The sequence below is a fragment of the Ascaphus truei genome, chromosome 6 (assembly GCF_040206685.1).
Source record: "Ascaphus truei isolate aAscTru1 chromosome 6, aAscTru1.hap1, whole genome shotgun sequence".
Lineage (NCBI taxonomy): Eukaryota > Metazoa > Chordata > Amphibia > Anura > Ascaphidae > Ascaphus > Ascaphus truei.
In genome coordinates this window covers 20486517-20502404 of record NC_134488.1, presented here as the reverse complement: position 1 = coordinate 20502404, position 15888 = coordinate 20486517, and the positions used below count along the sequence as shown (strand labels likewise).

The following is a 15888-nucleotide window of genomic DNA, read 5'->3' as shown; positions in this document are numbered from 1 at the left end:
ATAATAGGATTATGATTTAGTCCTGCTTTTATGCTCTGGGTTTCTGAATGTAGCTGGAATAGTGGTTCAGAAACAATGTTTTTTTGTGTCCTCTTTTACTTGTTGTTGTTTTGCTGTTGAGTGAACCTTTAAGTATTACCTACTAAGTAGTGACTAGAATTGTTCCTGCATAGGTGAAGGATGCACAACCATTTTTGTTTTAATTCTCACTTTTATTTTCAAACTGTTTTACAGAAATGAAGGGGAAAAGATATCACGCGCACATACACACACACACACACACACACACACACACACTTACGCGCTGTCGGGGGACGTGCCAATGACGTCACAGCGCTGGTACGCTCTCATTGGGCGAACCGCTCCTGTGACCTGCCCGTCGCGCCGAGAAATCAGTTTCAACTTATTCCTCGTGCAACGCGCGCTCCCTCCTGCGTGGTCTTTGCCAGCTTAAGGCAATGTGATCGTGCCGCGCGCGGACACCTCCACACGGTCTGCGGCAGCATGGACTCCTAAACTGTTAACTACATTACAAATAACATTAAAACAATGCGGCATGCAATGAATACATGAAATCAACTAACAAAGGAGCACAATGTATCAAAGTAAACAATGGAGTGAAGGAAAATGTGAGTGGCGGTTGAGAGGAGGTAAATAATAGGGACAGATTTACACTAGTGTCATTTTTTAAAATCCTTCCCAATGAACCAAATTTCTTGGTATGTTGCTAATGAGGTTGATTTAATTGCTGATACAGTACTCGCAACGGTATACTTAAAGCACTCATTTCCACCAACCCGCAGGAGGGAGAATAGAATTATTTTCCCAATTGATAAAAATAAATCTTATGGATAGCAAAAAGGTTTTTTTTTTTTTTTTTTTCTCTACAAGCAGCGGGGGATATATCCTGCGTTAAGTTAGAATATATATATCCTGCGTTAAGTTAGAATATATATATATCCTGCGTTAAGTTAGAATATATATATATCCTGCGTTAAGTTAGAATATATATATATCCTGCGTTAAGTTAGAATATATATATCCTGCGTTAAGTTAGAATATATATATCCTGCGTTAAGTTAGAATATATATATCCTGCGTTAAGTTAGAATGTATATATATCCTGCGTTAAGTTAGAATATATATATCCTGCGTTAAGTTAGAATATATATATCCTGCGTTAAGTTAGAATGTATATATATCCTGCGTTAAGTTAGAATGTATATATCCTGCGTTAAGTTAGAATATATATATATCCTGCGTTAAGTTAGAATATATATATCCTGGGTTAAGTTAGAATATATATATCCTGCGTTAAGTTAGAATATATATATATCCTGCGTTAAGTTAGAATATATATATATCCTGCGTTAAGTTAGAATATATATATATATCCTGCGTTAAGTTAGAATATATATATCCTGCGTTAAGTTAGAATATATATATATCCTGCGTTAAGTTAGAATATATATATCCTGCGTTAAGTTAGAATATATATATATATCCTGCGTTAAGTTAGAATATATATATATCCTGCGTTAAGTTAGAATATATATATCCTGCGTTAAGTTAGAATATATATATATCCTGCGTTAAGTTAGAATATATATATCCTGCGTTAAGTTAGAATATATATATATCCTGCGTTAAGTTAGAATATATATATATCCTGCGTTAAGTTAGAATATATATATCCTGCGTTAAGTTAGAATATATATATATCCTGCGTTAAGTTAGAATGGTTGATCTATAGACGAATTCTTACTCTTTTTTGTTTTTATTTTTTTTCCAATTTGTGTTTTTCTTTGCAAATAAATTGATAGATGGGTCCTTAACCCCCTTCTACAAAACTTCTATTACATTCTGGTAAGAATAACATTTAGTCCTATACACGCTGCTGTATCATGACAACCACATGAATTGTTGTCTTTCTTTAATTTGAGGTGATAAAAACAATCCCCTGTGAAGCGCCATGCAATATATTAGGGAAGGACGAGAGCAGCCAATTATTTGTAGCCCCTTGCTGGTCCTCTGGCAGAAGAAGGGTTGATTGAAGTTTTTATTCGCACTATGATGTGAAATATTGCACTCAGTTAAATGCTCTGTGATGGCGAGCCTGTGTCATACATGCTGATTCTGGTGCACTGGCTGCCCGATCTTCTCACCATCTTCTTCCTTCACACTATGAGCGAGGAAGTGGGGGAAATAAATACTGTTAGTGAGTGGAGCGTGTGAAACCCCTCCGTGAGAAAACAAAGTTCAGAAAGTGCATAACTAGAAAAAATGCAGGTACTCAAACAGCAAGCCCAACACACCTCCAGCACACCCCCAGCACACCCACTAAGGGCACGTCATTCAAAGGGCTCACGGCACTGCTCTAAGTATGTAGGGGCCCTTTTGGGGCAATGACCGCTTTCATTTTGAGTTGTTTGCTCGGTGTTTGTTGCATCTCCCTTTCTGAGGTTGAATGAATCCTCTGGCACCTATTCAGTATAGTGAGGAGAGGTAATGCCCAGTGAACAATGCTGTTGCTGATTCTATTCAGAGTGAATAATTCACTTGAATGGAATTTAACATATTGAGAACTGTGCACTAACCAACCCGCTTCTCAACATATCGGGTAGGAGCCGCTGGGAAGAAGACTTCAGTTCAGCATGTTCTCTCGTGGATAAGCGTCACAGCTCCGGCGGCAGGGAACCTGTGAATGACTTTCAAGGACAGTGGGGCTTGATCATATGTCTGGCTGCTTTTGTTTCTTCATATAATAGTTGTAACATGAGCCTTTAAATATTGTCTCAAGTCACACTTGCTTTTCGGGCCTTGTAGCTTGTGTTCCATTTCTGAAAAATGCAGGGTGATGATCCTACAGCCAGTACTCAAGGGCTAGAGAGCGTGAGTAATCCATAAATCATGATCACTCACAGAACAGGCACATAACGAACAGGCATAAGTCATCTCTGAACACAGCGGACAAATTAAGCAGGTTAGGGGGAGGGGTGATAAAGGGTAACACTAAGAATCTCCGACTATCCTAAACAAGAACAGCCTGGCTGATTCTAAGAAACCCCCAGCCCACTCCACCCGCAGAATACCTGCTGTCACGCTGTACCCAGTGTGTCCGGCTGATGAGGAGATAATCCACTGGAATAGGTGTCCTGATACTGTGCGAAGAATCCACGTGCTACCAGCTGGGGTGATCAGAACAAGGAAGCAGGGAAACCGGTGCGCCGGGGAAAAGGAGCTAAACCAGACGCAGCTCTAAGACAAACCGGCGAATTTATTGAAAAACAAACAGATTCACATAGCTAGATGACCTCTGACGCGTTTCATCCCGCAAGGGACTTTGTCAAAGAGTGAGGGGTAAAACGTCTGCGTGCTCCTCTATAAAGTACTGACAGCTCTGTGATAGGCTAATACCAAACAGATCTAAATGGCAACTCCTCTAACACAGCGGAGTCTTAATGAATGAGAGTGCCGTATAGCCCATACAGAAACTGCAGTATATAGAGGACGATATAACATCACAGATATAGCTAATACAAAGTAATAATATATATATATATATATATATATATATATATATATATATATATTATTACTTTGTATTAGCTATATCTGTGATGTTATATCTGTGTGTCCATTTGCATGTCATTTCCCAGAATCCCTTGCTGCAGTGGAAGTGCTGTTTGCTGGGTGATAATGGTGAAAGGTGGGGTTGCAGACCTGTCTAAGAAATGCAAATGAGCATACAGTAATATTTCCATTTGCTATATGCTTTGCTGTGGAGGGTTTTGTTGTCACTTTTTTTTACCCACCATAACTTAACTATATATATATCTATATCTATATCTATCTCACAAGGGTAAACCAAATTAAAGCAGTTTGTGAATATATCACCACCAGTCCGGTATGTCCGTGATAGGATCCGCAGTTCAAAACAGCCTCAATGGTATGGAGGGGCAGTGATCCGCCAGGAATCCAAAGGTGCCTCAGATATTCACAAACAGCGTCTTTAAAATCCCAGAGAATGTCTCCTGTGCAGGATGGCCGCAATGCTGTCCCGCGCTCGATCCGGCCTCTTCGTGCACATGCGTGATGACGTAATGTCAGTGCGTGATGTGTAATGACGCTCCCTTACCAGGAGTAGGGCATAACGATGATTAATAAAAAACCACAATAACTATAATAAGTATAACTATAAATATAACCAGCTATACAGGCATACCCCGGTTTAAGGACACTCACTTTAAGTACACTCGTGAGTAAGTACATGTCGCCCAATAGGCAAACGGCAACTCACGCATGCGCCGGTCAGCACGTCCTGAACAGCAATACCAGCTCCCTACCTGTCCCGAAGCTGTGTGCAAGCGGGGAGACTATAGAACCTGTTACAAATGTGTTATTTACATCAGTTATGCACGTATATGACGATTGCAGTACAGTACATGCATCGATAAGTGGGAAAAGGTAGTGCTTCACTTTAAGTACATTTTCGCTTTACATACATGCTCCGGTCCCATTGCGTATGTTAATGCGGGGTATGCCTGTACTTAATATAAGCTAGAAATAATATATACGTAATGAAATGATAGAAATAGAATAATGAATAAAAGTTACATAAATTTACTCTGACTAATAGTAACTAAATAGTCAGTCTATTTATCTATATAGTCAGAGTAAATTTATGTAACTTTTATTAATTCTATTAATCATTTCATTAAGTATATATTATTTCTAGCTTATATTAAGTATAGCTGGTTATATTTCTAGTTATACGTATTATTATAGTTATTGTGTTTTTTTTATTCATCATCGTTATGCGGCTGCCCATCTTATCTTCTAATATTTGATTATTATTTGATTATTTTTTTCTCTATCGATCTGTGTCCTTGCTTGTATTCACTATGTTTGTTTGTTTGTTGGTATTTAATCTTCATCTGCTACAATTGTTGTTGTTATTTTGACAGTATTATTGCAATAAGTTGTTTAATTATTATTTTATATATATATTTATATGTATATATAAACTAACACAAACAAAGAGTAGTGCTAAAGTGTGAAGAAAACCTGGTGTTAACAAAATATGTGCATATATATTGTGAATGAAAATATTCCATATTAAATAATAACACCCAAGAATGTAAATATATGATATATAAAGATTAAAATATAAAGAACCAAACACGTGAAGTTCATAGATGAAAAGTCCAGATCACGAATCAGTCTGTATGGAGAGGCAAAGCTTCTGATAAGGATCTTGCCAGATCACAGAAATCTACAAAGAAAGAGAAGCGCCAGCTCCATAGCATAATACCGTATAAACAGGGTTGCCACCTTCGACTGACGGTCAACCCGGAGATTTTGTTGCCATGACATCGGAATGCTATGTAACGTCACGTGGCGTCAAGTCGCCATGACAACGTGTCACCGCATGACGTCGTGACATCATGTGGCATCTCATTGTCATGGCAACGAGCATCACGTGATGCTGTTACGTCACGTGACGTTCCCGTTGGCATGGCAACGCAGCGCCATTTGACGCCGCGCAGCCATATTGAGAGTAGTTGCAGGGAGAGATGGCGGGAGACTGCTATTGCTGGCACTATTGCTGCGTTAATGGTATATGGAATTATACCTTACATCATTTCTATTATTTATAACTAACGCTGATGACAATTGTTGCAAACTGAGTCGTGACTGATCAATATTAATTTATTACAGTGTTTACCTCAGTTAACTTTACTTGAGTTAATTTTACAAAGACAAGGTCACCTCATTGCTATCAAAAGGGAGGAACTGAAGCAGATTTACTGTAAAGAGAGAGAGAGGGAGAAGAGAGAGAGAGGGGGGGAGGAGAAGAGAGAGAGAGAGAGAGAAAGGGGAGGAGGAGAGAGAGAGAGGGGAGAGGAGAAGAGAGAGAGGGGGGGAGAAGAGAGAGAGGGGGGGAGGAGAAGAGAGAGAGAGAGAGAGGGGAGAGGAGAAGAGAGAGAGGGGGGGAGAAGAGAGAGAGGGGGGGAGGAGAAGAGAGAGAGGGGGGAGGAGAAGAGAGAGAGGGGGGGAGGAGAAGAGAGAGAGGGGGGGATGAAGAGAGAGAGGGGAGAAGGGAGAGGGGGGGAGAAGGGAGAGGGGGGGTGAGAAGGGAGAGGGGGGGGGAGAAGGGAGAGGGGGGGGAGAAGGGAGAGGGGGGGGGAGAAGGGAGAGGGGGGGGAGAAGGGAGAGGGGGGAGATAAGATACATGGAGGTGGTGTGTGTTCTCTAGCAGGGTTTCTAAGAATGTTACTGTGTTGCTTATGTGCCAATCGTTCTTGACTAATAAAAACTACAACTCCCATGATCCCCTACCTGTGAGCATGTGCAGTAGAGCATAGGGCTGTGACCCGGATGTAGTAGGCAGTGAAGTGCACACAGATAGTCCCGTGAGAAATGCAGAGGATGTGTGAGTGATGTAGCAATGTAAACTCACTTACTGTGCTGCCCTGTCTGCAACAACCCGCCCACCCGGAGATTTCAGGGACAAACCCGGAGCCCGGAGAAGGGGATGCCAAACCCGGAGTCTCCGGGTGAAACCCGGAGAGGTGGCAACCCCGCGTATAAATAGAGGATTCTTTAATAAAACTTTGAGTAGTCACCAGGACCTATACTCACATTGTGGAAGAGAAAACAATCACTTGAGACACTCTGTGGCAGCAGCGGGTCAGCGCAGATGTAGTTACAAACAGGTGGCCAGGACCAGTGGATATTGCAATCAGTGGTAGGGACGAGCAGAACACAGAAACCCTCTGATGTGAGAATGATGTATGCACCAAAAGTAAACTACTCCAACCTGTGGATTGTACAGTGCAGCGTCCTCCTCTGATGGTAAGGTAATCCTCACTAAATCCTTAGCAGCAAGCTGGTAGATGCTAAGTATCTAATGTGCCTCACACCAATGGCGGCGCCACGAGGAGTAGGAGGAGGAGGTAGCCAAGAGTCTGCAGGGCTTCCCTATAGTACCACACCGAAGTTCCAAGCCTGGCCCAGCTCCGCCTGTAGTTCGCGCGTCACCGCGCGCGTGTGTGTGTGTGTGTGTGTGTGTCTGTTATTACTTTGTATTAGCTATATATGTGATGTTATATCGTCCTCTATATACTGCCGTTTCTGTATGGGCTATATGGCACTCTCATTCATTAAGACTCAGCTGTGTTAGAGGAGTTGCCATTTAGATCTATTTGGTACTAGCTGAGAGACCCGGCGTTGCCCGGGATGTAAATGCGTAATAGGTAGTATTATTTATAAATCGTGGAACAATAGGTGACTATTTGTTGTAAACGCGTCAGAGGTCATCTAGCTATGTGAATTTGTTTGTTTTTCAATAAATTCGCTGTTTTTTCTTAGCGCTGCGTTTGGTTTACCTCCTTTCCCCGGGGCAGCGCTTTCCCTGCTTCCTTGTGTTCCATTTCCATGTGCACAACCAGTACCATTTTGTGTCTTTCCTTTGAACAAACACCCTAAGAATAGATTTCAGAATGGCGTGTTTTTCAAGCGCCGGTGCTTGGGAAAAATGATTCATCTTGGAGCGCAGAGAGAATGAGTTCATATCATGCTGTTTCCTGGGGAGGGTCTGCCAATTTCTTTGTGCAGTCTCCCTGCTCCCCCTCCTATCTCACTCCCCAACTGCGCTTCCTTGCAGGTTGTTTCCTCGCCCTCCCTCCTGGAGGTCACATTCTTCACCTCTGAAATGTTGAAGGAGAAAATCTATAGAACAGGGCCATTGTAATGAAGAAAAGTCGTGTCTAATTTTCCTAAGTGGAATGTTTGTGTCTTGGTATATTATAACCCTTCACTAGCAGAGGCTTCTCGTGCACTGAAGGAGTTATTCCAAATTGCCTCTTAAGTGGATTCATGAAACACCCATAGCTATAATTAGGACTGGATGTCTGTCCCTTACACTTTTCAATTGTGTGTTCATTTTTGCTTTCTGTCAGTCCTGTAGAAAATAAGCAAGAGGTTTATTTGTGAGGAATAAGCTTGGCAATTTGTTCACTGTCTCATAGTTCAAAGGCATTATGTCAAAATCCTGTAATTGAAGATAGATTGCAAAGTATGGGGTGATGTAACACAGGGGTGCTCCAGCCCCCACAACAGGTCAGGTTTTGAGGATAGCTCAGTCAGAGGCTCAGTCAAAGATTGAGCCACCTGTGCTGAAACAGGGACTAATTGAGCCCCCTGTGCTGATGCTGGGATATGCTGAGAACCTGACCTGTTTGGGGGGGGGGGGCTTGAGGACGGGAATCGAGCGCCCCGTATGTAACAGACATATACGTTTTGTACAGATAGATATTCACTTTACACAGAGGCATTGATCTGGTCCTAGGGAGGATAGCCCCTTTTACCACCAACGTTTACAAATGACAAGTTTTAAAGAGTTATGTTTGGGGGATGCCTTCTTACATCATTTTTCATAGTCCGTATGTAAGCATTGGGATCTGTGACTTGGCAGGAGATTGCTTTTGTCTGCCTGCTCCCCCTTTTCTGTCACTCTGTGTTCAGCAAGCCTCCCCTCTCTCCTTATCTTTATTGGCTCTATTATAAGGAGTGGGTGGGATAAGGGTAAAGAAAAAGCTTTCCCATTCAGAGGCCACCGAGAAATTAAGCATAGCATTAAGCAAACATTTGCTATGAACATGGTTACATTTGTTTTGGGAAGCCATTTTCTGTTAAATTATTTACAAAACAATTTCTGTCTGACTATGGGAGTGAACCTTTAAAGGTAGCATTGCACAACTCAATCCCCAGTGACAACATAAATCAGGCAAGCTTTGCTTGCCTATATATTGATGTTACCTGGATCACTTCCTTATACCAAATGTGTTAACTTTACCATTGATTTTGTCTATTTTATGCTAGGCGCACAGTAAGTGAAAGAGACACAAACGCACAATAATGCAGTGCCGAAAATAATTATGTTAATAATAACTTCAAACACTAATCAGACTCGGCGCGTCACTATGAGAGTACAGCGCGCGGTACGCAGCACTTAGGAATGTTACGGACACAGTCCCTGGCCAGATGAGCTTACACTCTGGTTTTGGTGCCTGTGACACTGGGAGATAGTGACTTACCCAAGGTCACAAAAAGGAGTAGGTGTCTGGTACATCAGTGCCACTCCTTTAGTCATGTTATACCACACATCAAGTGTTCCGTGCCTCCGGACCTTTGTCAAGTGGGGAAACACACACACACGCGCACGCACACACGCACACACACACACACACACACACACACACCCCCACACCCCCACACCCCACTACATACGAAATGTATACTTTATTTATTCAATAAATGTGGGTTGGCGTTTCTAAATTACCGTTGGATCCTCTCTCCTTTACATCAGCAGGCATCGTTGTATTTAAGAAGAAACCATTTGGGTATAGAATAGAAGGAAGGGCTTATGGCTTCATACTGTGAAATACAAAAGGATAATATTTTCTCTCTATAATTTGAGTTGACGTCTATTATTTTGTGTGCTTTTTGGGTTGCAGCGGGAGAAAGGAGTAGAATACCCTACTAATTATTGGGCTCTGCAGTGGAATGAGGAATGTTATTCATTTCTAGCAACTCTTTGATTGTTGGAAGGAACGATCGCTCTCCTAGACATCACTAGGACTTTGGGATATGTGGAATGCTGGAGCTCTGTTGTGAGGGATTAAATACCATCCATCATGCTGCTTCCTGGAATGGTTGGTGCACAGCCCTCTTCTTTCACTAATCTGATACAACCATCACTGGGACCAATAAAATAGCCCCTAGTTACAGTGGCCCAGCAGAGGATGTCTGCTATCTCTGTCTGTGTTTGTGGCTTCCTGAACCCTGTATCCATGTTGCTGCCTGGGAAGGCCCAGTGACCCTCTGTTTAAATCCTCTGCGCTCACATAAAGAAGCATTGTTTGCAAGCTTTGAGGCGGACAGCTAGTCTGGATAGATATATCTATCCGGTATATGAGAAGGACAAGCGGAGGCTCAAAAGAATAGTTAAAGTAGCCATGGAATGTAGAAAATAAACAGTTGCAGCGTTTTTTTGTAATGGTCTAATGTCCAAACAAACATGGCCGTAATCACGTAATTTTTTTCCTTTCTTTATTCTTCTTGGTCGCCTATTGTGACACCCCACCTACTGTAAGTCTCCCAACATACCACTTAGATTGTAAGCTCTCCGGGGCAGGGATTCCTTTCCTATTGTCTGTCTTGTTGCACTGATTATTATTATAATTCCCTGTACTGTGTTGTCTTTGTAAAGCGCTGAGTACACTGGGTGCGATATAAATAAAGATATTCATACATACATAAAAATAAGATGGCCCCATCCTACAAACAAATCTGGTTGACATTTGTGACGCACCAAGGGGCTAAAATCTGCAGGCTGTTTATATTTTCCTTCTGTATAATTTTAATTAAAAACCAGGGAACCATGTTTATGGTTTTGAAGCAAAAGGTGGCACTGTGTGCTCATTTGCATGTCATTTCCCAGAATCCCTTGCTGCAGTGGAAGTGCTGTGTGCTGGGTGATAATGGTGAAAGGTGGGGTTGCTGACCTGCCTAAGACATGCAAATGAGCATACAGTAATATTTCCATTATATATATTTGTCGCTGTGGAGGGTTTTTGTCACTTTTTTTATCCACCATAATATGTGTGTGTGTGTGTGTGTGTGTGTGTGTGTGTGTGTGTGTGTGTGTGTTTATTTATTTATACAGAAGGAAAATATAAACAGCCTGCAGATTTTAGCCCCTTGGTGCTTCACAAATGTCAACCAGATTTGTTTGTAGGATGGGGCCATCTTATTTTTATGTATGTATGTATATCTTTATTTATATCGCACCCAGTGTACTCAGCGCTTTACAAAGACAACACAGTACAGGGAATTATAATAATAATCAGTGCAACAAGACAGACAATAGGAAAGGAAATCCCTGCCCCGGAGAGCTTACAATCTAAGTGGTATGTTGGGAGACTTACAGTAGGTGGGGTGTCACAATAGGCGACCAAGAAGAATAAAGAAGGAAAAAAAGACGTGATTACGGCCATGTTTGTTTGGATGTTAGACCATTACAAAAAAACGCTGCAACTGTTTATTTTCTACATTCCCTTGCTACTTTAACTATTCTTTTGAGCCTCCGCTTGTCCTTCTCATATACCGGATAGATATATCTATCCAGACTAGCTGTCCGCCTCAAAGGAGGAGTGTGGAGGAGTGTGGAATAAAGAGGGCTCCCCATATAAGGTAAAGAGGGCTCCCCATATAAGGTAAAGAGGGCTCCCCATATAAGGTAAAGAGGGCTCCACACATAAGGTAAAGAGGGCTCCCCATATAAGGTAAAGAGGGCTCCCCATATAAGGTAAAGAGGGCTCCCCATATAAGGTAAAGAGGGCTCCACACATAAGGTAAAGAGGGCTCCCCACATAAGGTTCCCAGTTAAACAAAATGTCTTACTCCACTAACTTGGTTCTTTTCATCCCCTACTACTGTGTTGCTCCGTATCTTATTTCGTTCACATTTTTTCCCCCCCATGTGATAATTAATCAAAATAAACAACATATACTCTCAAAAATGAGCTGTAAATTCAACACACTGGCACATTAACCAGTGCTTCTGGGTCAGCTCTAAACAAACAAAACCCGTTAGCGAGGGATTTGCAAATATATGTAATATACTTTGCATAGACCGTGGCGGTCGTCTCTTTGGAGCATCCGGCCGCGATTATAGCTGCGGCATCACGCGCGAGAAACCATGCACTAGGCTGGGGGGGGGGAGGAATTGGGAGGCGTGGCCGGGACGTCACTTGAGCGGTTTGCCCTCATTGGCTGAACCGCTTGCGTGACGTGGCTGTCGCGCAAAAACATTTTTAAATTGTAATTTCAAAAATCAGGTGCGCAGTCGCGCGCTCTCTGGCCTGCCTCAGAGGTACGGCCTTTTTGTTCGCGGTGCGCACAGCTACTATAATCGCGGCCTATGTGGCATTATTCTGTCCTAATTGATTGCAGTAACTGGGTGTAATATATTGTATTGGCCTGTGTTGATTTTAACACGTTTTGTCAGATTAACTGATTTCTATTTCAGCGCGTACGTTCTAACATGAAGTCCAGCAATGAATGCATTAAACTGTCGGCTTTATAAAGCCAAAAAAGAACATTTCAGTTTTGACCGTGAAGGGTTTATGCCTTGTGTTATCTCTGGGCCTCCGTGCTTCTCCCTGTGGTTAGATATTACATCCGTGAGAAATGCATCCGCACAAATGAGAAAAGGTTTCTCCTGCTGCCCTGACTATCTGCCCATGTTCGACACTGCCTCCAACCAGGTGAAAAGTCTCCGATTTTTGTTATGAAACACTGGCCTATTATTTATTCTTTCTCTCTTTCCAGGACCCAGAGCTGAAGCCCCCCACCCCACGTAAGACCCGTCAATATATCTGAATCGTTGGCACGCACATCCCACAAGACAAGCAACATGTCGGGCGCCTCAGTGAAAGTGGCAGTGCGGGTACGGCCCTTCAATTCCAGGGAGCTCGGCAAGGATTCCAAATGCATCATTCAGATGCAGGGCAACTCCACCTGTAAGTAGATGCCGGCGACGCACCTCATACGCAGGGTTACCCTTCCTTATCTGCCGTCTCTGCAAACCTAATTGTTGTGGGAATGACATCATTTGCAGAGTCTCCTGGGAGGCAGGAAGCAGCGACGCTTGCAGGACGCCACTGTATGTATTGTGCAGTCGGAAGAGCAGAGCGTCATTTGTCTCCGCCATGCTAGCCCGCCTACTAATCACGCTGAGTAGGGAAGCGTGAAAAGCTTCTCTTGACTGTCAATGACTGAACGTGACAACACAGAAAAAAAAGAGAGTGTTTGTTTATAGCTCGTTCGCCCTGCCAGATACAGAAATGTTCCAGGCGCATTGAAACAGAGCATTAACATTTATATTTTAATATAAACTTGAAGGTATCGTGAATCAGTGCTCCTCTTCAACGAGGTTTTAGAATATAAACAATTTGCTTTATTGTGGTATTCCCAGATAAACTTCCAAATATATAAGTTTTGTGAGGGTCCCATGGGCTCAAACAAAAATAAAATAGCGTTTTCTTTGCCTTCTTGTAACTCTTCACATACTTCAGGGTAATCTCCTCTAGTAGTTTATTTTTGTGTAGAATTAATTCTTTTGAAAAAAATCCAGTAATTTTCAAGAATAAGCCTGGGTGAATGTGCTATTAACTGCTTCATGATTCAGCCCATCTCATGGAAACCATTTAATTGCTGGGCTATTCCCTTCTGGGATATATAAACGGAAAGCCTTATATATTCTCGGCTTTTAAGAATTGAGCTCGTAGATCGACTTTATTTTACTGTTCTGCCTATAATGTTAAATAGAACATAAGCTGCATATATGAATCCTTTAGCTTGATGGTAATTCCAACACGCCATTGTTTTTTTAAACTCATAACTGATAGCCTAGGTCAGGGGTGTGGGCAACTCCAGTCTTCAAGGGCCACCAATAGGTCAGGTTATCAGGCTATCCATGCTTCAGCACAGGCGGCTGAGTTGCCTGTGCTGAACCAGGGATATCTGTCAAGAGATGTCTCTTGAGGACTAGAGTTGGCCACCCGTTCTAGTGTGACTAGAAGGTTTGTTTATTGCGGTTGATATTTTGCTGTAAGTTTTAACTACAGAAGAGTTGAGTCTCGGAGAAATGTAGACTTCCCTGAGTGCGGCCAAACCTTGCAGGGTGCTGTCATTTATTCAATACTTCACAAGAGGATTTGTTGAGCCTCTTAACGCAATGAGTAGAAGTCTACCGTATTTGATATGCTCCGCACTCTGTCATTATGCCTGTCTGGTTTGCTACCTTATGTTTAATTGTTTTTTTATGCAACACCCCTTCCTGTTTAATTATGAGGGGCTCCAGGGTAGATTATACAGTAGGCGTAGCACGTCTTTGTGAGATATAAAGATTTCTTATTTATCTGTGCGTGAAGATGCTGCAAGGTATGCATACACTTGATGGAACTGTACTATGTATACAAAGAATGTTTTAACAGAGGAGGAGGGGAAATGTGTTCTTTCTATCACACGTGTAATTTCCCCCCTCGTGCTATTTGTTGAAGAGTGTAGAGCCGGAATGGGCAACTCCAGTCCTCAAAGGCCACCTACACGCCAGGTATTAGGGACATCCCTGCTTCAGCGCAAGTGGCTGTCATTCTGACTGAGCCACTGCATTAGCCACCTGCACTGAAGCAGGGATATCCTTAACACCTGGCTTGTTAGATGCCCGTGAGGACGAGTTGGCCACCCCTGGTACAGAGCAGCTCGCATGCTGCCCTTAAAGCTGCACACCAAGCAATATCCTATGTGTTTTTGTTTTTTAAAATCAGTTCTGCATTATGAGATAATACTTGTAGCATTTAAAAAAAAATATATATATAACACTGAATGACATTTTTAATGTATTATAATGTAACAAGCATTTTTTTGTTTCTATAGCAATCATTACAAAGTCACACCCCCTTCCTCTTCTGAAACAGGCTCTGGCACACCCATTTTTGAATCCTGCCCTCTCTCTAGCAGTGCACCAATTGTATCTAGTAACTGCCTGGTCACATGATCTTCCCCAGAGAACTTTGCATCTTCGGTCTTCTTCTGCTGCACTGACAGCCATTTAGTGAACCCCCGGATGGATCGGCTAATTACTTATCATTGTGTGGATTGTATTGATGCACATATTAAAGGGAAGTAAAGGCAGCCTGGACGGCTGCTTTAACTGCTGGATAATGACTTGCACTATGTTGGTTAAGGCTAATTCTCTATTGGATACTGACGTTCACAATTAGGAGACGTAGAAAAATCACAGGAACATAGCATAAAATATGTGATACATTCAGCTTGTTTGTGGCTATTTAGGGATCATACCAAAGTAAGGAAAGAATGCAGTAGCTATTCCAAAGTTGATGTGGGCAGGGCTGAGCACAATGACAGATGCTGCTAAGTGAAGGCAGTTTGTATGGACCTTTTTTTTGTGTGTGTTCGAATAAGTGGTGTTTCACCTTCATTCAATGTGCACCCCCTACATACACAAAAAGCAATGAAGCCCCATGCAGTCTGCAGCAGCCGTACCTCACTCTTCTTGCTGAATGTTCCCTTCTCCTCCAGCCTTCATACAATGTGTGTTCTCAGTCCTGCCCATGTCCCATTGGTGAGAGAGGCGCCACCTGGCAGGAAGTCCTCGTGTTTCATCTTTCTCTGCAATGTGACCTTGTCCTCTCTCCCTGCTGATTTTGTGTTCTAACCAAACCTGCTGCTCTCCTATTTCTGACCGTACACTGTGCGGATCCCAGGCTTGTTCCTGTGCGTGCTGGAGGGGAGTTGCTAGATGTAGCTCTATCAAGGTCATTTTATTTTCATTCACATAAAGGGAGGTTTATGAGCTAGTTTCAGTCCTTCACTGATTTGATTAATCAATCAATAATACATTAGGTGTGTGTGTGTGTATTCACACCCTAACTTGCTCCCCCCCCCCTCATCCCAATAATATCCACAGACTCCACCCCCAAATAATTCAGACCCTTGACTTTACCTCTGTCAGTGAGGCAGCAGGGGTCAAAATCAACCAGCCTGAAGGGTAAGGCCACGGATTTAGTAGGCGCATGGCGTCGCGCCTGCCTCTTGAGCGATCTGCAGCTTATGAGATGCCGTGACATCACGAGGCTAGTTCACCCTCATTGGCTGAACCGCCCACGTGACCTGGCCGTCATGCGATAAACACTAAATCGTTTGTGTCGCAAAAATCTGCCGCACCGTGCTGTATGGCCTGCCTCATAGAGGTACAGCCTTTTGTTCGCGCGGAGTATGGTCTCGGCCTTAGATG

General features: G+C 42.6%; 1 protein-coding gene across 28 annotated transcripts in view; it reads left to right on the top strand.

Annotated features, from left to right (window-relative positions):
- KIF1B (kinesin family member 1B) overlaps positions 1-15888 on the top strand; it is a 160332-nt gene that overhangs the window by 21585 nt on the left and 122859 nt on the right. For all 28 annotated transcript variants that reach the window (XM_075603520.1, XM_075603523.1, XM_075603519.1 and 25 more), the window contains exon 2: positions 12399-12589. In XM_075603520.1, coding sequence (XP_075459635.1) covers positions 12484-12589 — 106 coding nt within the window. In that variant the 5' untranslated portion in view covers positions 12399-12483. The remainder of the gene's footprint in view (positions 1-12398; positions 12590-15888) is intronic.